This window comes from Centropristis striata, chromosome 20, assembly GCF_030273125.1.
Source record: "Centropristis striata isolate RG_2023a ecotype Rhode Island chromosome 20, C.striata_1.0, whole genome shotgun sequence".
In the NCBI taxonomy this organism is placed as follows: Eukaryota; Metazoa; Chordata; class Actinopteri; order Perciformes; family Serranidae; genus Centropristis; species Centropristis striata.
The window spans coordinates 28,846,941-28,867,590 of record NC_081536.1 but is presented as its reverse complement, the minus strand read 5'-3'; the positions used below and the strand labels follow the sequence as shown (position 1 = coordinate 28,867,590).

General features: G+C 37.4%; 1 protein-coding gene across 1 annotated transcript; it reads right to left on the bottom strand.

Moving 5' to 3' along the window:
- Positions 1–218: 218 nt before the first annotated feature.
- On the bottom strand, positions 219–20,189 carry ccdc172 (coiled-coil domain containing 172). Its single transcript, XM_059359722.1, has 8 exons — positions 20,000–20,189; positions 19,023–19,108; positions 13,270–13,386; positions 12,253–12,418; positions 9,627–9,728; positions 8,885–8,987; positions 786–873; positions 219–557 (listed from the first exon to the last, which is right to left on the bottom strand). Exons 1-8 carry the CDS (start codon positions 20,076–20,078, stop codon positions 522–524), a joined length of 777 nt encoding a protein of 258 aa, XP_059215705.1. The 5' UTR covers positions 20,079–20,189; the 3' UTR covers positions 219–521.
- Between the last annotated feature and the right edge of the window lie 461 nt (positions 20,190–20,650).

The following is a 20,650-nucleotide window of genomic DNA, read 5'->3' as shown; positions in this document are numbered from 1 at the left end:
TCCTATGTTGGCTGATAATGGCTCTTCTGTTAGTAAAGGTTGCCGACCCCTGTATTAGTCTGTTCACAATGTAGGCATATGTTTTTAGTTGTTAGTCTAATAAATCAAATAAAAAACATATTTCTCTCACTAGTTGAGGGGCGAAACAGACCTGCATATTCTATTAGGGCTTGAGAATGAAAGAGGAAAAACAGGCCAGAAACAAAAACCTTTCATTTGAAAAACATATCAGATTTATTATTGGATTTATGTTTTGTTTTTGTTCCTCCACAGTGTACATAAGTGCCAACAGAAACATTCTTGAGGACAGTTTTTGAACTGACTGAATGGAATTTGCTCCTTTCATGTAACTTATAAAGTAAATAATAAAGAACATGTGGTTAATCTCACTCTCTGTGTCCTTTCCTGTCGTCTTTCTTTTCCTTCTCTCCTGTCTATACATGTTCATGTTTATCTTTTAACAGAAGAGACAATTGGTGAACTGTTATAACCTGTGTCCCTTTTTCATCACTGTGACAAACCTAATGCTGCTCACTTCCCTGGCTGCTGCCCAGCTTCTGCTCAAAGAAAGAAAAACTAGATGAAAGCCTAAAAGGAACCACGTAAAGAATGAGAATGAAAATGAACAAGTTTTGAACTTGAAAATGAATCATGATGCACTGCACATGAACTGTATTTGAAGGCAAATAATCCTGTCTGATTGTGGTTGGATATGAATAACTGGGAACTATCTAAAACAGTTTTATTAGCCTGAATAAAAGCTTGTTCATGACACAGCAACTTACCGACTGCAGGAAGTGTATTTCTGAGCTAAGTGTCTCTCGCAGAAGCTCCAGCTCTCCTTCTTTATGCATCTCCAGCTCCTTTCTCAGCCTGGGAAACAAAATGCAATCCATGTCAGTAACTGAAAGAAATGAAAAGAAAAAAACTCATGAAAGAGGAAACCTGTGAAGACGTGTCAGCATTTTTGTTTCTAGTATTGAGCTTACAGCTATTGATGCTTTTTCTTTTTATCTCTATATGTGTTACCTTCCTAATTTGTTTATGTGTGAAAAAATAAAACAAATTAACTACATGAAACAGAAACTTTTTTTTCACACCGGCATTAATGCTGATAGAAACACAGAACTACAATATATCTCTCTAACTCTCAGAAATACAAAAAAACCACTCATTTTGAATATGTATGTTCAAGCATGCAACAAAAAGTCCTGAGTTTCAATATGTCCATCCACCCATCCATCCATCCATCCATTCGCATCCACTTATCCGGGGCCGGGTCGCGGGGGCAGCAGGCTAAGCAGGGCATTCCAGACGTCCCTCTTCCCAGCCACAACGTCCAGCTCCTCCTGGAGGACCCCGAGGCGTTCCCAGACCAGGAGAGGGATATAATCCCTGCACCGTGTTCTGGGTCTTCCCCGGGGCCTCCTACCAGTTGGACGTGCCCGGAACACCTCTAACGGGAGGCGCCCGGGAGGATCCTTATTAGATGCCCAAACCACCTCAATTGGCCCCTTTTGACTTGAAGGAGCAGCGGCTCTACTCCGAGCTCCCTCCGGATGTCTGAGCTCCTCCCCCTATTTCTAAGGCTGAACCCAGCCACCCTACCGAGGAAGCTAATTTTGGCCGCTTGTATCCGCGATCTTGTTCTTTTGGTCACTACCCAAAGCTCATGACCATAGGTGAGGGTTGGAACATAGATGGATCGGTAAATCGAGAGCTTTGCCTTCAGGCTCAGCTCCTTCTTCACCACGACGGTCCGGTACAACGCCAGCATCACTGCTGATGCTGCACCAAACCGCCTGTCCATCTCACGCTCCGTTCTACCCTCACTGCTGAACAAGACCCCCAGATACTGGAACTCCTTCGCTTGAGGCAGTACCTCTCATGTGTACATACAAAAAACAACAACAACTTCATTACTGGAAATACTCTGGATTAGAGCAACAGACATGTAGAGTTTTGACGTCAGCCAGACTTCAACAGCAGGCAGAATGTACGAGTTGTTTGACAGTTGGGGTTAATCACCACAATGATTTGTTGTAAGCTACAAGCTACTGTAAGCTAACAGGAAACAAGGACTTCATGATGTTTGGTGAACACTTGACATGTGGATCTTTCTTCAACATGTTGCTTTCTATCCCCCACATTATTATGCAACCTTTGTCACGCTGCTGACTCCAGTAGCTCCAGTAGCTAAACTATGCTCTGGAGGGGAGCTGCAGCAAAACATACTTCAAGTGTAAGTGCATTATATGTAGAATATTTTCACCACTTTATTTTGCTGTCAGCCAGCCTTTTCTTTGGCACTACATTTTCTCAACACAGAACTTTTTATATTCCTACTAGGGCCGGGACTCGATAAAAAAAAAAAAAAATCAAATAAATTAGAGGCTTTGTAATTAATTAATCGAAATTAATCGCAATTTAATCGCATATAAATATTTGAACTGAGAACAGTGAGAAGTAATTTTTTTCATATGGATTTTTAGTATACCATTGAATAATGACTGAATACATAAGCTTAAGCAACAAAAATATTGTTTATTTTTGTTCAAGTCCAACAGACCAGTGCAATTTTTGCCATCAAGTGTAGCAATAGCCTATTTAGCCGCTAGCTGCTATATGTTTAGTATTGAGGTGATACTTGAGGCTGGATGTGCTGCGGTGATATGTGAATTCCTAGTTGCATAGCAACACAACCATGCTCTTATGGACGCTTCCATCCGTTGGTTTTTAGTAACTAAATGTCCCATCATCCACGGGGCCAACCAAAGGTCTCATCAGCTTCTTCCTTCATGTTCACTGTGGTTTGTTGTTGTCTGAACTCATGAACGCTAGTTGGTGCTCCAGTATAATCGGTCCGCCTGAAACTCATCCAGTGAGAAACGTTCCGCGCTGCAAAAATAAGTGCGATTAAAATGCGTCAATTTTTTTAACGCATTAATTTTTTTGTAATTAATTAATCTTAATTAACGCATTAAAGTCCTGGCCTAAATTCCTACACATCAACACTAATATGTCGCACACTGTATTACTCCTCACACCAGCTATTTGGGTCAGACTTTACATATATAGAAAAGACAAACTACTTATATAGAAAAGACAAAACACAGTTTACTGTGGAGACAAGAGGATATTTTTATGGATCAGAGTTTAGAACTTTTAGAGGGAGATTGAAAGAGAGGGGAAACTTCTGTGTAAACTAGTGGCCAAGAAAGAGGCCGTCTGACAGCAGGTTAAAGTGGTGGAAATATTCTTAATATAGTGCATACTTAAACTGATAAAGAATTTTTTTAGGGAGGCACATTTGGTTGGCTAAGATGTGTTTAGCTGCTGTAAAGCTCCACAGATGTAAATAGCTTCCATGCTGGTAGCTCTGCAGCATTACCTCATATAACACACTTCAATAAAATATCTGTTTAATGCAAAATGTTTTTGAAACAACACTGTGCATAAACAAATGACACAGCTGAATAAGCTGAAGGGTTCAATGGAACGTTAAAAGTGATAATCAATAATATTCACTGCACTGATGAGATGAGTTATGAGCGTCTCACTCTAACAAGCTGCACTCAGTGTAAGTCCGGTCCCTGTGATTGTGTATTTGATAATGTTGTCCCCGGGGCCTGGCTGCACAGGGGTGAAGACATACTGAAGGCCCCAGGGGACATATTACTAAGCATAGAGTGAACTTAAAGCAATGAATCCAGTTTTTAAACTTCTCTCACATTAAAAAAATCTATTGAAGTAAATCTCATGGGCCACTTGGCAGCTTTAAAGTCTGTGGCTGCAGGAAAAAAATCATCAAACAAAAACCCTTTAGGTAGAAACTGACCCTTTATGATGTTTCACTGATTTGCTTATCAGATTTTAACCTTACTTTGGTTAAATTTAAGTCCTTTCAGTGATGAACATTTACTGAGAAGCAACACAGGTTTGTTATTTTTGATTAACCTCGGGTTAAATACCAATTTGAATGTGACCATAACCACCTGGTTAACTCCAGTGTTTACATTGTAGTTGCAATTAATAATAATATGCAATTATAGGTCTATTCACACTGACTGTGATTTCTGTGATATCTTGGTAAAGTTTCACTTTCTAGAAAAAGCACAGATACTGCAGACAGAGCAAAAACAATTATGCTTATAATTATACTTGAATGTATTATTTATTTAGGCAAATAAAGAATAAGAGAGGTTATTATATCTGTAAACAGTATTAACATTCGGTCAGTCTTTTGGTAACAATCTCTAAACTAGTATTTAGTACTGATTTTAAATAAACTTGACTCTGTTTCATTGTTGTTTAATAAACAATGAATGTATACACAGAATCAGACATAATAAAGAGCATAAGACAGCTCAAAAATACACGTAGAAATAATCAAGCGACTTTATTGCAGCTCCACAGAGGAGGCTGCTGTCCCTAAAACAATCCACTACTTTAAAACTGTCTGCTGCAAAGTAAATATTTCACACCATAATTTCATAAACATACATACAATTGTATTACTCAGTTGAGTTTGCCTCTGGAAAAAGCATTGGATTGGGGTCCACACTACCTGATGCCTCGGCTGTGATTTAACTGTGATGGCAGGTGTTTGAAGGATCTATACTGAGCTACACATGAAGCTGTGCTACCTCTATCTTTCTTTTATTGGAAGTTAATGAAACAATAAAACAACTGAGCTAAAATTGCTTTTTCACAGTCTGAAAACCAACAGCGGTGCTTTCAACTTTACACTTCTCTGAAGAACTTACAAATCAGATTTTTAGAAAGTGAGCTACTTTCTTTTTAAATGCTAGAATGATGTTTCCACCGGTAAGACACTCAGGGTGGCTTTATGGATATAGGTGGTTTCTGCAGTTTAATATTATATTCCTGCAGTGCAATGACATCTTTAAATGAGCCTTCAGAAATAATGTAGCAGTAATATATCAATTCAGAAAATCAGACACATCAAAAAATACACAAAACTCCTAAATCATCAATCCCACACCGGCACACTGACTGAATATTTTAGGCATCTTTCTATTCTATTGTGTGACATTGAACGATCTACAGCAGCAGCCACCCTGTTTTGCACACTGAACACTTTTTAAATGACTGTAGCACTCATTCAAATTGACATGCATTCAATTTCCAACAATCAATAAGCGGAGAGTTAAATATGCGTTTTAAAGAGACGCTGAAGCGGCTGAAGACAGGATTGATGGATTCAGTTTAGAAGGGATGATCATAAGAATGAGTGAGAGGAGGCCGCTCTCCTCCGAAGCCACATCCTCAGCACTTCCTGAGGCTAATAAGCCCGGGGGGTAATGAAGGAGCTAGTATGTTTAATGAGGCTGATGGATGAGCAGGACATGCTACCCACATGCATGATTTAAGGCAATGCTGGCAGAGAGACGGGGGCTCAGGAAAAGACATGAGCAGAACATGGAGAGGGAGTAAAGTACAGAGGACATAAATAAAATGTAACTAGAGAAAGTAAAGGTACACTGCAAAAAAGGTGTGTTTAAAAACAAGATAAAAACACTAAATCTGAGGGAAGTGATGTTGCTGCATGGACAGATAATTTCACTTGACAAGATTTCTTAAATTAAGATGATTAAATCTAGAAATAAGCATGTTGTACGCTTAAAATAAGAAATGAACTCTTAAAACAAGATGAATTATGTAACATTTCTAAATCTAAAGTCTAAAGAAACAAAAAAGACACTAAAAAAGACATAAAAATACCCCAAAAAAAGACACAAAAAGATTTAAAATAACAAAAAAAAAGACATAAAATCACAAAAAAGACATACAAAGACAAAAAATTACCAAAAAAACAAAACACAAAAAGGTTTTTTTATCTTGGTAAGAAACAAATAATTTGCAGTTCACTCTCCTCGGGCCAGTTCATCGCTGCTTGCAGCTTCAATTTATCTTGTTTTAAGAGTTAATTTCTTATTTTAGTTGTTCAACATGCTTATTTCTAGATTTAATAATTTAATTTAAGAAATCTTGTCAAGTGAAATTATCTGCCCATGCAGCAAGATCATTTCCCTCAGATTTAGTGTTTTTATCTTGTTTTTAGACACACCTTTTTTTGCAGTGCCTATTTCATACCTTGTGTACCTTAATAACAGGCATGGTGAACAAAATGTCTTACAATAAATAAATACACGCTCACATTTTGATTTAAAAACTGAAAGTGTAAAGCTCATCATCTAGATAGGTTTTGGGATTTGTTAATCACTTCACATCCATAGTATTGTAGAGAAGACATTATCCAAAGTAGTGGCATCAGCAATAACAATGACCCTTCCTTCCTGGAACACTATTGATCTCCAGTCTTTAATTAAATAAAGGAAGTCTCTTTGTGCAGAAACACGGTAGACCAGCGCTCACTTACCAGTCATGTTTCAATAGAGGAGGTCCTCCAGTCATATTCTCCAAAGATGAGCAGACACCAGTCTGAGATGTGCTTGCTGCTGTTATTGTTCCATGTTTGCATGTCTGAATCTAAGGAGATAAGGGATGTGTGTGGGTCTTCGCCCAAATGGTTTTATATCAAGTTATTTTGTGACAGCTTGTTATTATATCAAGCTAAATTTCTATGAATTCAGTGCTTTGTGCTTGATTCTCCCACTCACAGTCAAAAGTGCAGCTTCAAAATATGTAGATTTACTGTTATATAATAAACTAGTTTTACATTACAGTGTCTAGCTTTGTAACAAACTTGATGATTGACCAAAACTGCTTTTTTTTTTTTTTTTTTTTTTTTTTTACAGCTGCTGATGAGTAACAATAAAGGAAAATCTGAATAAATTATTCCATATAGTGAACATAAGGTCACTGAATAGTTTTTGACTATGAAAATGATGTAACTCATGCGCTTTGGTCTTCACTGTAAACACATTCCATCCCACCTAGGAATCCATTGGAGGTTTTTGGCCAACACAGAGCTCTAGACCTCCATAAATAAAACAACAAGCAACGGAATTCGCTTAACTCAAAATCCGTGGAATAGCCACGGAATCAATCAAATTTCAGTGAAACTGACACGGATTTCGTTACAATGCAAGTTAATGACAGTCATATCACATGGCTATTCAATGGATATTTTTTCCTATTGGTTTGTTCCAAGTCACGTGACTTTCAAGGTCTCGGCGGTCAGAAAAAAAACATGGCGGACAGTTCTCTCATTTTTAGTGAAAAAATCTATATTTTGACTTTGGCTTCTGCATAAAAATGGATTTTTATCACATTTCTAGCAAGAAATATATGATTTATTTTCTAAATATTCACTCAGTGAATGTACATAATCACTTTGTATGTTGGAATAGCCACGGGATATGACTGTCATTAACTTGCATTGTAGCGAAATCCGTGTCAGTTTCACGGAAATTTGAGTGATTCCGCGGATTTTGAGTTAAGCAAATCCGTGGCTATTTCACAGATTCCTGTGAGACCAGGTTGCTTTTGAAAGAATGACGTTCACCCCTTGCGTACAGTTTCAGTTATTTGGAGAAACACTGACACTTGATATGACAGTGCAGAAAAGTGGAAGTATGGTGTTCTGTTTATCCTACATCAAGGGTCTGTGAAGTCTGTGTGGTTATACATTTTGGGCTGCATGTGGACATCTACCTTGTCCACAGTGTCCAGCAAACACAGAGGACTAAATGTGTGCCATGCATACACTTGTGGCACTTACTGCATCAGCTGCATTTAAGACGAAAAAACTTCAAATAAAACCCACTTCAAAAATAAGTATAGTAATATAATATAATAATATAGTAAGTACAGTTAGTTTCAGTTTAAACAGGGAACATGTACTTAAATTAAAGTTCCCTGCCAGATGAAATGTATTAGCTTTTACATTTACACACTTTCAGTTTGTATCAGAACATGTACAGTAGTATTCAGCTAAAAGTATGGATGTTTGCTCCTTTGCTTACTTGGAATATAAATGTTTGGTTTTAGTGGAATTACACGTCATGGTGTAACTGGACAAATGGAACTGTATCCCCTTGTTTGTAACTCACTGTATATGCATTCAGTGTAAATGTTAATTCTCCGCCCCTCATTCATTTCCCTTACAAAGCGCCCTGCATCAATCACATTAGCCTCTGTTTTTTCCCACTTGTTGACTGAATGAAATACACTGCAGATCAAAGCCTTAATTAAGCCAAATGGTCTTAATGCTCTGTTATTTACACTTGTAGATTTGGACTCCGGCCAGCAGGATACAGAGAGAGAAACACAGCCGAGAGCTGGGCTCGCTGCTCTATTCAGCACTTCTCACAGTATGATTCACTTCTGCTCTTCGTAAATAACACCTTCTATCTAATGAGCCTGCAGAACGCTGCGCTGTATTATGTTGTTAACACTTTGAATCTCTTTTCTTTTTCTAAGTGCATTTGCATGATAACAGTGACTGTGGCAATGAGTGCTACGACTGAGATGAATTTTGATCAGTTATACGACAGGAGCCCTGGTGAGGAGAGGGCAGTGATTGCACTAACACACTGAGGCTACTGACAGGCCTCACAAAACAGAAAAAAGCTCAACTAATTAAACATCACAGCTGCTCAGTGAGGAATATTGAAAATATCAGGAAGCTCTAAGGAAGCCTCTGAGAATTTGCATTTTATATTAGTTGCTAAAAAGCTTACTGTTGTGTTTACACTTTGTTTTGTTCTATTTTGCTCCTTTGTGTTTTGTTTGCTTTTATTTCCCTGCAGCATTTGCTGTTTACTCGTTTGTGTCTCATAAGGAGTTTTTTTCCTGTGACATAATGTAACTGCAAGTGAATCAGGTACTGTATACTGTGTCTGTGTGTCCACATATATAAAACCCTCTCAGCATCCAGACACTTGATGAAACTCACCTCAGACAGGTGCTGTCAGTGAGAGGTTTCTGACTGACAAACAGGCTCTCGGCTCTCAGAGATTCTGTCATTGCTTTAGCCTCACACAATTGCTGATCCAGGTCTGCAGTCAGGAATAATAAATCAAACACAAAATGACTTTCCCCAAACATGGCAGACCTGTTTTAACACTTGCTGGGTTGGCTGAGACAATAGAACACAGTTTCGAATATACAAAATGCCCAATACCACCACCATAACCTTAAGACATACTGACCTAGAGGCACGCTTTAACCTGTACATGTACTTGATAGCTTACAGCTGAGAATGCACACTCTATAAGTGTGAGTAAAGCCCCTTTAACGCGGATAAAATAAAAGAAGTAAAAGAAAAAATCACACTGTGACCTGCCTTCTAACCTAGCCATGAAGCCAGAAACATACTTTATGTTCAACATCTGGCTTCAAGATACTGCACAGCTGCCTCGGCAGTGCGGCTGCATTTTCAAAATAGATGACTCTGCTGCATTTAAAATTTCTATATCACCATTTTTTCTTTCTTCTTTGATTTGTGTCAAACAGAGGAAAAAGAATAATAACTAATGGTCTGTTCTTGGCAGTGTGAATGAAACAAAGGAGCTTGTAAAATATGTAAAAAGAAAAGTGCCAGCAGTCAGGTGGTGGTGTGAAAAGTGTAGCAGTATAAATGTGTTCTCTTACTCAGAACCACATTAAGTAACATAAAATAAATGTTTGCTATTCACCTTTTTGGACATTTTGCAGGCCCTGCAGTTTGAGCTGGAGCACTCTCTTCTCCTCCTGTATGGAACTCATGTGACTGTTACTGCAGCTCATCCGCTCCATCTCTGAGTATAGAAGGGAGAAAAGATTCATCCTAGTTAGGCCTCGAGAATGGGTAAAAATCACCAGGAGGGCTGAACTCTACATTGAATTTTTACTGCTCAATGAAAGAAAACTTTTATTTTCAAGGAAAATGCAATATGGGCATTTTTTAGTCACTTTAAGTGTGTAAACAATCACAAAATGCTGTTCCCTTGAGCCCAGATATAATACATAATGTGAAAATATTGGTCCCTGTTGGTTTTGGGAGCAGCTATACCCTCAACCCTGCAGAACTAATGAAAACAGTTCAAACCACATCAGAGTATAATTTGTCAGTAAAGGTTGCTGAGCTTTAAAAAATAGTAAATGGAGTGCACTTATATAGCGCTTTTATCCAAAGCGCTTTACCCTACACACTACGCTCATTCACCCGTTCACACACACATTCATACTAGGGCTGTTTCCACTACCGGGTAATACCCAGGCAATACCCGGAATGAGGCGGGTCTCACTCGCCGAAACGCCCCTAATTTGAATACGAGCAATCCGGAGCCGGCTTTTGTCGGGACATTTTTAGTCCCTGTAGAAGAGCAGGGTCTTTTTTCTCCCCTGAAAACAGCCTGGTTACTGATTGGATAGATCGCTAAGCAGGATGTGACGTAGTACTCTACACGACAACAACACACGCCATTTGTAAAAGCCAGCAAAGCAGTGTTCCCGACTTAGCAACTTTGTTGCTAAATTTAGCGACTTTTCAGACCCCCTTAGCGACTATTTTTCAAGAAACGACTGGAGACAAATCCAGCGACTCCTTCTTACTCTTCTTAACGAGCCCCTAATGAGCCAGAGGCTGGCTGGTTAAGAAGAGCAGCTGTTAGCGGAAGTTAGCTACAGTTAGCTCTGTAGCAGTACAGTGTGTATGTGCTGCTGCTGCAGGAGGTGTTCACTTAGCGATCTCCGGACACTCTGTGCACAGTTAGCAATGTCGTTAATTCACAGTCACTATGTTTATGATTAACGGAGACTCTGTGCATAATTAGCCATGCTGCTTTCAGCTGCTGACGTTGTGCACAGTTAGCGATGGCGAAAACCATACGTCACCTCCAGAGTCTCTAACTTGTAGTCGAAACACGCAGATTGAGCGGACTTTTGAGAGGGTGTGGCCTGAGACTTTCCCAGTGGCCACTTTACCCCCCTAGTGGAAACACGGCTAATGGTTTTAGAGGCCACCATTGGGAATTCATTCACACACCAATGAACGCAGCATCGGGAGCAATTTGGGGTTCAGTATCTTGCCCAAGGATACTTCCACATGTAGGCTGCCACGGTCGAGGATCGAACTACCAACATTCCGGTCATTATGCGACCAATCTACCAACCCGAGCCAGATCCACCCAGTATACATAGTATATATTGTGCTTCAATAAACCACTGCCATTTTCAACGAATACTTACTACACAAAATTTGTCGCTTGCATGTAATTATTAAATAAAATCAGGACACCGAATGCATTGCTTTTCTACCCTTGACTTGGCAAAACAAACAAAAAAAACTTAACTTTGCTTTGGTGAGACATGTTCTCAAAACTCTTTTGATATTTTACTTTTATTACTAATTATATTACCACACATGAATGGTGGTATGTTCACGACTAGAGTCTCATTAGTGTTGCAGAGGATGTTAGAGTGAGCTGCACAGAATTTAAATATCATCATAAAATGAGCTTTGGACTTAAAAGCAGAGCAGACTGGTTTGTCAGGGCACAAAGAAAACCAAGTCCTGGACTAGACCTGACTTTTATCTTGAAAATTACTCTCAATTCACTTTTTTCAGGAGTAGTTTGAAGATGTATTTATTCATCCCTCCTGTTTGAATACTCTGTTGACATTATGAGATAGAGATTAGATGGGTAAACCTGCAGGTAGCTGATGCACTGTCATAGAAACACATAAAAAGATGCATCCGCATACAACCTTCAACCCAAAATCTCTCGATCAACTCAATATAAACTATTTGACTTAATTAATGAAATAATAGATTTTTGATTATATTTATTTGATTATAATCATTTTTTTTAGCCTACTTAGATTTTAAGACATGGACTAATTTGGTTTGATTTCTGCCTTTTCCAATTATGATAGTTTATTAGACTGTTCTCTTTCCAAAACATTTTCTAAAAACCTCCAGCTTCTCTTATTCTGTGATCCATACAACACCCTTATATTGTCTCACTCCATTAAGTAATAAATTGAATTTCTGATTTTAATCAATTCTGCTTTATTCTCCAACCACCTTCTAAACATTTAGACTGAATTCTAGCTTAAAATTCATAACGACTTCTTCACTGTGTAAGCAATATGCTATGTCAGCATATAAGGGATCATGACAATGATTATAATCATCTCCTTACCACTTATCCATATACTTGTACTATATCATATGCCGACAAAATAAATAATAGTTTTGAAATAAGCAGTCAGGGCCACATCTGCATTAACTAACATCAGTCTCCAGTGACAACAGTACAATTGAATGTCTTTTATGACCTTTGTATAATGATTCCACCTCCCTCTGCAGCTCCAGGATCTCAGTGTGTGTTTGGCTCTCGAACACTATGTCTCTGTTCCCCCGAAGACTGAAGTCACTGTTGAACCTCGAGATCTCTTGAAGGAAGTTTTCCTCTTCTTCTTTAGCCTCCCTCTTTCTCTTGGCCTGAAATGAAAAGGCGGAACATGGGAAACGCTTCCAACAATAATACAAATACAGCTGCTTGTGATGCTACGACGACCTCTGCTACTGCTACCATTTGTGAGAACAGTGATACAAAAGACATTTTTTTTTAAATTATTTTACTTTTTTGCAATCTTTTACACTGCACTGACATTCTGTAGCCTGTATAATTAAGTCTCTCAACTCTTGTGTGTCTCCAGAAGGAGCTGCACAATCTTACAAATTGTCTAAATTTACGATGTAATGTTATTTGAGTGAAAGTAAAATGGGGCTGAAATCTGAAAATGAAAAAAATCTGAGTTAATCTGACCTTCTGGAGTTCATTTATTAAAAAATACTTTTCATTCTTCCTTACTGGATCAACATGTTGAACCATAAAATAGGATTTTAAGTAGAAAAAATTGGAAATACTTTTTTTGTACTTTAAGAACACAATGCTCTACGAATATGTTGATAATGTTGTAAATATAGCATATAAGTGTATCTAGTTCTATGTTTTTATACTAAATATATTTGACCTTATCTCCAGTTGTACTTGGCCGATCATCATCAAACAAAAACTGGCGTGGAGTTTAAAGCCAGGACTTTAGAGGGAAGTTAACGGCAGGGAAACATGCTGCTTCTTTTTTACGTCATAATATCATGAAGAAGTCATGCTCCGGCGCTTTTGTGGACTCCAGAGGGTTAATAATCATTAAAAAAAAGTAATAGATGTGTTTATTGGTCACTTTGTACGCTTTTGCATGGTTTACAGAAAAAGGCCTACCAGGTATTCATGTTATACATAACCAATGAGATAAAAGATGTGAATATTGGTTCAAGCTTCAACCCACTAGACGTTCCCTGAGTTCGCTCTTCTGGCAGAGCAGCTCCTCAATTTGCTTCAACATCTGGTCTTCACATTTCTTTATCAGGTCACGCTGCAGCCTCATCGCAGACAACTGCTGAGCCTGGAGCACAGATAGATGTGTGGGCAGTCAAGACACACAATCTGACAGACAGATGTCCTGAGAAGGATATCCATCACTGATACTCTGTATGTGCACTGCAGAAAAGGTGTTGTCTAAAAACAAGATAAAAACACTAAATCTGAGGGAAATTATCTTGCTGCATGGACAGATAATTTCACTTGACAGGATTTCTTAAATTGTGGTTGTTAAATCTAGAAATAAGCATGTTGAACGCTTAAAATAAGAAATTAACTCTTAAAACAAGATGAGCAGAGTGCACTGCAAATTATGTTTCTTACCAAGTTTTAAAAAATCTTTTTGGGTCTTTTTTTTAGTGGTTTTTTTGGTAATTTTTAGTTTCTTTTTTGGTCATTTTGTGTCCTTATTCATCTCCTTTTGGTCACAAAATGACCAAAAAAGACAAAAAAATGTACAAAAGAGATCAAGCAGCGATGCATTTGAAGGGCTTGATTGTTTCAAGCAGCGGTCAAGCAGCAATGAACTGGCCTGAGCAGAGCGCTGCAAATTATGTTTCTTACCAAGATTAAAAAACCCTTTTTGTGTCTTTTTTTTTGTCTTTTTTTGGTAAATTTTTGTCTTTGTATGTCTTTTTTGTGATTTTATATCTTTTTTTTGTCATTTTAAGTCTTTTTGTGTCTTTTTTTGGTCTTTTTGTGTCTTTTTTGTTTCTTTTTTTGGTCATTTTGTGTCTTTTTACATCTCCTTTTGCTCACAAAATGACAAAAAAAGACAAAAAATGTACAACAGAGATCAAGCAGCAATGTATTTGAAGGGCTTGATTGTTTCAAGCAGCGGTCAAGCAGTGATGAACTGGCCCGAGCAGAGTCCACTGCAAATTATTTGTTTCTTAAAAAAACTTTAGATTTAGAAGTGTTCGATAATTTATCTTGTTTTAAGATTTAATTTCTTATTTTGAGCGTTCAACATGCTTATTTCTAGATTTTTCATTCATTCATTATCCTTAACCGCTTATCCACACTCGGGTCGCAGGGGGCTGGAGCTGATCCCAGCTGAAATTGAAATTGAAGAGGCGGGGTTCACCCTGGACAAGTTGCCAGACTATCACAGGGCTGACATATAGAGACAGACAATCACGCTCTCATTCACTCCTACAGGCAATTTAGAGTCACCAATTAAACCTAAGTGCATATTTTTGGACTGTGGGAGGAAGCTGGAGTACCCGGTGAGAACCCACGCTGACACATCGAGAACATGCAGGCGAGAGCCACTACACCACCGTGTAGCCCATTTCTAGATTTAATAATCTTAATTTAAGAAATCTTGTCAAGTGAAATTATCTGTCCATACAGCAAGATCATTTCCCTCAGATTTAGTGTTTTTATCTTGTTTTTAGACACACTTTTTCTGCAGTGTGAGAGATGAGTAAGTGGTCCCAAACAAGGAGAGTAGATGGCATGAAAGCTGTTTTTTGCTGTATAAGGTGATATTTGTGATCCCTACTGGTGAATGATACACAAAACTGACAGTTTTAATCCTGGGTTTTTATATAAATAGACTCACACACACACACACACACAAACACACACACACACACACACACAGTATGTTATTCCCTTTCAAACTTTTCTTGTTTACTCTCCATTGTCTCTACATCCTGTGTGATTATACGCTGCACCCTAAAAAAAAAAAAAATAAGAAAATTGCCAAATTATGTAGGAGGGAAAATTCATGGAGGATGCTTTTTAAAGAAGCCTGGGGCTCAACTTCTAGTACAGTTTTTAGTCTGTTACTCGAGCTGTCAAGAAGAAGGTGAGTTTATTGTTTCTTGTATGGCGGTGGCAGGAGCGCAGTACGTTGTCAGCAAGCACAATCAGCTTCAAGTTTTCTAAACACTGTAATTATCTTAAGACAGCTCTCATAAACTGTAAGACGTTACATCATAAGAGCTGTAAACACACTGAGCTGTAAACACACCCTGCATATCTGTATGATGTAAACAGTTTGAATACTCCACTGTAAGGGGTCAGAAAAGGTATCCGCGTGGTGTGTTCTCAGGCACACAATACTCACACAGACATGCCGTTGTATTCAGTAACCTTTCTAATTAGACCAAGTAATTTCCTCTTTTGATCAGGTGTCCACTTTTACAAGCCGGGAGGAAGTTAGCAATAATTCTGTGAGGTCAACAAGCCTTTGACATCATATCTCACACATGCTAAAAGGTTTCTCTAATGTTATCCGGTGGAAATTAGCCATTGATTTTGCAGTGGCACTTACAATTTGCAATGTTGTTGGAACGAATGGGAAAGATTAAGTGTTTTAAATCATAAAGCAAATCAGCTCATCAATATGCCAATATGCACTTATGTGTCAGTGCTGCCTCAAGGTAGAGCAATGACTGCTGTTATTGGTTTTATTTCTTTTGTCTTTTTCTTAACATTTTACAACAAAGTAAACTAAATGTTTTCATTATATTAAAAAAAGACAATTGATCTCTCAGTTTTATATATGCATGCTAATGGATGAGTAGAAAATGATATGATATTTTGTACTACTGAACCTGATGCTACTCTCTGTTACCATGCAGTTTTCTATGTATATTAGTGTTATTTTGTGTTGTTTGTATGTTGTGTTGTCATTGTGATGTGAGATATGTGAGCATACCAAAGCAGATTCCTATCAATTGTATTGTATTATATTGTTGAAATGGCTATAATAACCTTGAACTTGATATATTTCCCTCCTAACACAGTAAAATATTAACCAATACAGACCATACAGAATGTTATTTTACCTTACGCAAGAATGGCAGATAACCACTTACTGTATCTGGAGGCAGAGTTCAAGGTTAAACTAAATTGTAATATGCCAACATGGAAATGAGTTCTATGTGTGAATATCAGGCTGTTCTATCAAAACTCAAAATGCTTTGAGGTTGAATCTCCATGATTTAGCAAAAAAAAGCCACAAGTGGATTAAGCCTGAATATTTCACTGATCCTGGCTGAATTTGTCCGCTATTCAGTTTCATAAAAGCAGCGGCGCATAACTCACCATGGAAATGTGTTCTGGGATTTTTTAAAATGATTAATTATTATTAATTTATTTTATAGTACAATACAATAACAGTTATTTATAAATAACAATAATGGATAATAGCGGACTGTCTGTATGCTAACACAATAAACAATTTTTTTTTTTTTTTTTTGAATGGCATAGCTACGTATACTTTGCACATAGTACATCATCATCTGACGCATATATATGAATTAACAATTAATAACTTTAGCTGACTGAGATGGCATCCATTAACTTAACTGGTAATGTATCAAGATATATGAATATGAATATTTAAATTCATATTGCACTGCCGGCGTCTCCCTGTAGACTGGTGTGTGCAATGCTTTATGGGTAATCTGGGCGCACGGAGGATACACACATGCATCCTTGGAATTTGGGCAGAAGAAGGACTCTGTCCTCTGGAGCATCCTGGACATTGCAGTCCTTTGGTGGATATCGATGTAGTATCCTTCAAATTCAACCGTTTGAGGATTCTTACTTGACATTGGGATACAGCCCATATCTAACAAGACATTTTTAATGAACAAAACGTTCAAATAAACTGTCATAAATAAAAATACAAAAAGTTATGAGACCAAACTAGTAAACATCCTTTTTTATATCTATATAACGTTATATATAACTTTATTGACACGTTGCCGTGGATACGCATTGTTCTGCTTCTCTACTGATGACGGCTCGCCTTGTTAGTGACCTGTCAATCAAAGGTAGCCCCGCCCCAAATCATACAATTCGTTATCTTTTTTTAATTGGGGCCTTTATTTACACTATTAACATCAAATTGTCTTGACGATTATTTACTAGCAATTGAGACCATAGTGCTGTCCTTAAAACATTTCTGAGGTAATAAATCAAGTGAGAAGTTTTCTCATTTTGTATTGAAATGAATGGACTGAAATCTTTCTGCACCCCCTGCTGGCTTTTCGGTAGAATGCAGCTTAAGGCACTTCCTGGTTTGCCTCACTGCTCAGACCCGGAGGTTGCCACCTGGGCACACCCCACTATATCCTGAAATTGATGAAAACTCATGATGGATCCATTAATATTTAGTAAAACCTGTTAAAATTGTCAAAGTCTTTTCAATTGTATTGTAAGGACCATTCTTTGTCAGAGAACCAATTAACTTTGGGCCTCCTTAACCAATATCTCTCTTTTTTTTCTTAAATTTGAAAAAGCCTATGCCAGATTTTTAGAAGCTGTCCTCATAAATTGAAAGGCTGCGCCAGTGGAGCAGAATTATCATTATGTAAATACCCAGCCCGAAAAAAAATCAATAGTTCTGAAGTAAAGGTACTTCTGCAGGAATTTAATGCCAAACAAGCTATCCAATGTAATAACAGCAGCAATGTATATAAAGTAAAAGACACACAAAACAGCCATCTAATGAGATGCTCATGTAGTTACATCAACTGAGGCGGAATTATTATTGCAGGGTTCAGTCAAACCTGCGTTAGAATAATCTGTGATTCTGTCTCTGTTGTCTGTCTCTGTGAATGGGGGTCACCATCTGATTGATGCAGGTCACTATCTATGCGTGCATAATTCACTAACTGTGTATGTAACCCCTCTCATTTATAGACTAATCATGCAAGGCAATGCTTTGATACAATGTGCTAATATTGTTTTAACACTGTGATTACTCTAAACACATCCAAAATTAATACATTTATTCCATCTGCTTAAACTGTCTCTGTCCTACTAAGAGTAAGATTCTATAATCACAAAAATATATATTTTATGTTTTATATTTTATATGGACATATGCAAAATCTGTGTCTCTATGCAAGTCCCATCAAGGCACGAGTTTGTGTTTGGAAAGTTTGTTCCTGGTCAGGTCACAGATAGGTGATATGATAACTGTCTTCTCTGCTTGGTGACATGACGTGTCCACGTATGCAATAAACTGACAAATCAGCAGATCGAGGGGGCGGCATCTTCTGGAAAGAGATCTGCCTACATTCTTAGTAAACATTGTAAGGGCTATAAAACTGGGTTTTAGGGAAATTATACTTGGTTCAGACCTCATGAACTGACCAGCCTAATGTTATGTCAGGGACGTGTGGATTGAACCCAAAGACTTTGTAACTGCACATTTCTTGACATATTGTAATAAAGTGAAGTTAAACTGAGAATTAATCTTCTCATCATTCCCCATCAAACAATCAGCGCAGAGAAATAGGTGAGGATATTGTGTTGGAGTCAGATAATTTAATTTTGAAAGGTTTCCTCAATGCATTTCTCAACACCTGCAGCACACCAACTCACTAACTACTGGATGGCACGCTTCTTGACAACTGATGTGAGTGCATTTGTTAGTGTAGTGTTAATACCATATCATATAATACCATATTGCTTTAAGCATGAACCTTGGTGAATGAGGCCCTTTGTTAGTACATTCAAATGCAGTGTGCTCAAACTATGAAAATACATCTGTGTAGGGATACTTTAAACACTGTACCATGGTTGTATCTTTTTATACAGCCTAGGTTGGACCTTTAGTCACAAAATGTCTTCAAATCTCACACATTAGCAACAGATAAAGCAGGAAAAAACAAAACGGAATCATAGTATCACCTTTTTGTCAAGTTCCTCATTGGTCTTTTCATTCTTCTCAGTGGCACTCCTGATCTTCTCATTGCATCTGATGATAGCTACCTTGACTGAAACAAAGATAATTTATCTCCTTACACATTGGCCTCGATGAGTAAACTAATGTTAGATGGATTAAACCAGAATTAAATACCCCCAATAAGTTCCCTTAACCCTTTGATGCACACCATGGGTCAAAATGACCTTCATTCATTTCCCATGTTATTTAATGCTGCTGTGTGTTTCTGTGCTCTATCTTTTGATATCAACTTATTTTATGATTGAATAGTCCAAGTAGTCTTTAAATATCTTGTTTTTTGATAACAACAGATCATTATTTCCATTTTGCTTCTCGTATTTCATGAAGAAAAAACGGTTTTGTATGAGCTAACTACTTGGCTAAGTAGCTTGTTAAGCTAACTACTTAGCCAAGAAGTTAGCTAAGTAGTTAGCTTAGCAAGCTACTTAACTAACTACTTAGCCAAGAAGTTAGCTAAGTAGTTAGCTTAGCAAGCTACTTAACTAACTACTTAACCAAGAATTTAGCTAAGTAGTTAGCTTAACAAGCTACTTAACTATCTACTTAGCCAAGAAGTTAGCTCAGTAGTTAGCTTAACAAGCTACTTAGCTATAAAATGGATATGGGTCACTTTTCACCCATGTTGTGCATTAGAAGGGTAGTGACACAAAAATGGATTTTATTCAAAAATGAATAAAGGAAAACATAAACTTAGGATGTATCATGATCAAAAACAAACTAATTGAGGGAAACCTGGAATACTGAATGATGAAAATAATTTATTGCAAAGATATAGAACATAAAAACTCTGTCGAGTCACTTTTGACCCATGTTGTGCATCATAGAGTTAAGATAGCTAACTGTTTATTCTACAAGCTAACATAGCATACTTTGCTAGCTGAAATGCAAGTTAAGTAGCTATAGACGAGAAAGGGTAAGTCACCTTCTTTTACTTTTTGTGTCTGTCCTGTTAATTGTTGTTCAGTTAGAAGGATTTGTTTGAAGAGCGTGTCTAAACTCATTTTGAGTCAGTCCTATTAACTCATCTAGAATCAAAGGCTATAATGATAGCTGTATATAAAGTCAACAGGTAACGTTAGCTAGTGTCCAGTAACCATAGTAACTGACGTTACGTTAGCTAGTGTCCAGTAACCATAGTAACTGACGTTACATTAGCTAGCCTGTGACACAGCTCTGGGCTCTCAGAGTGACGATGGTTGGTTTGTAGTTTGTACCAGAGCCATCTAACAATTATTCATATTATCTTATTAGACAGCTCTGGTTTTTATGACAAACTTAATTAGTTATTTATCAAGTTATTTATTCTGTGTGGTGGATGCTTCGAGAGTCGAAACATTAAACGGTAAAAAAATAAAAAAAATAAAAACATAACAGCTTGTTTTTTGTTCTTGTTTTTTCAGATCTTTATTAACTGAAGAGAAATAGGCATTCAGGATATAAACAAGACATATAAAGAAAAATGTCAGTTACAGTATCTGTAGAATAAAATATAAAATAAAATAATAACATAATAAGGCACATAGTGTATAGGGTGCTTACTTTTATATTATTCTGTGGTTTCTGAAAATAAGCT

Excerpts from the sequence above, each read along its gene's own strand:
- ccdc172 (XM_059359722.1), bottom strand. The coding sequence starts at position 20,078 with ATGAGTTTAGACACGCTCTTCAAACAAATCCTTCTAACTGAACAACAA. Across the intron at positions 12,419-13,269 it reads GCGAACTCAGGGAACGTCTA|GCCAAGAGAAAGAGGGAGGC; the intron begins GTGGGTTGAAGC and ends TTTTCATTTCAG. Across the intron at positions 558-785 it reads AAATACACTTCCTGCAGTCG|AAGCTGGGCAGCAGCCAGGG; the intron begins GTAAGTTGCTGT and ends TTCTTTGAGCAG.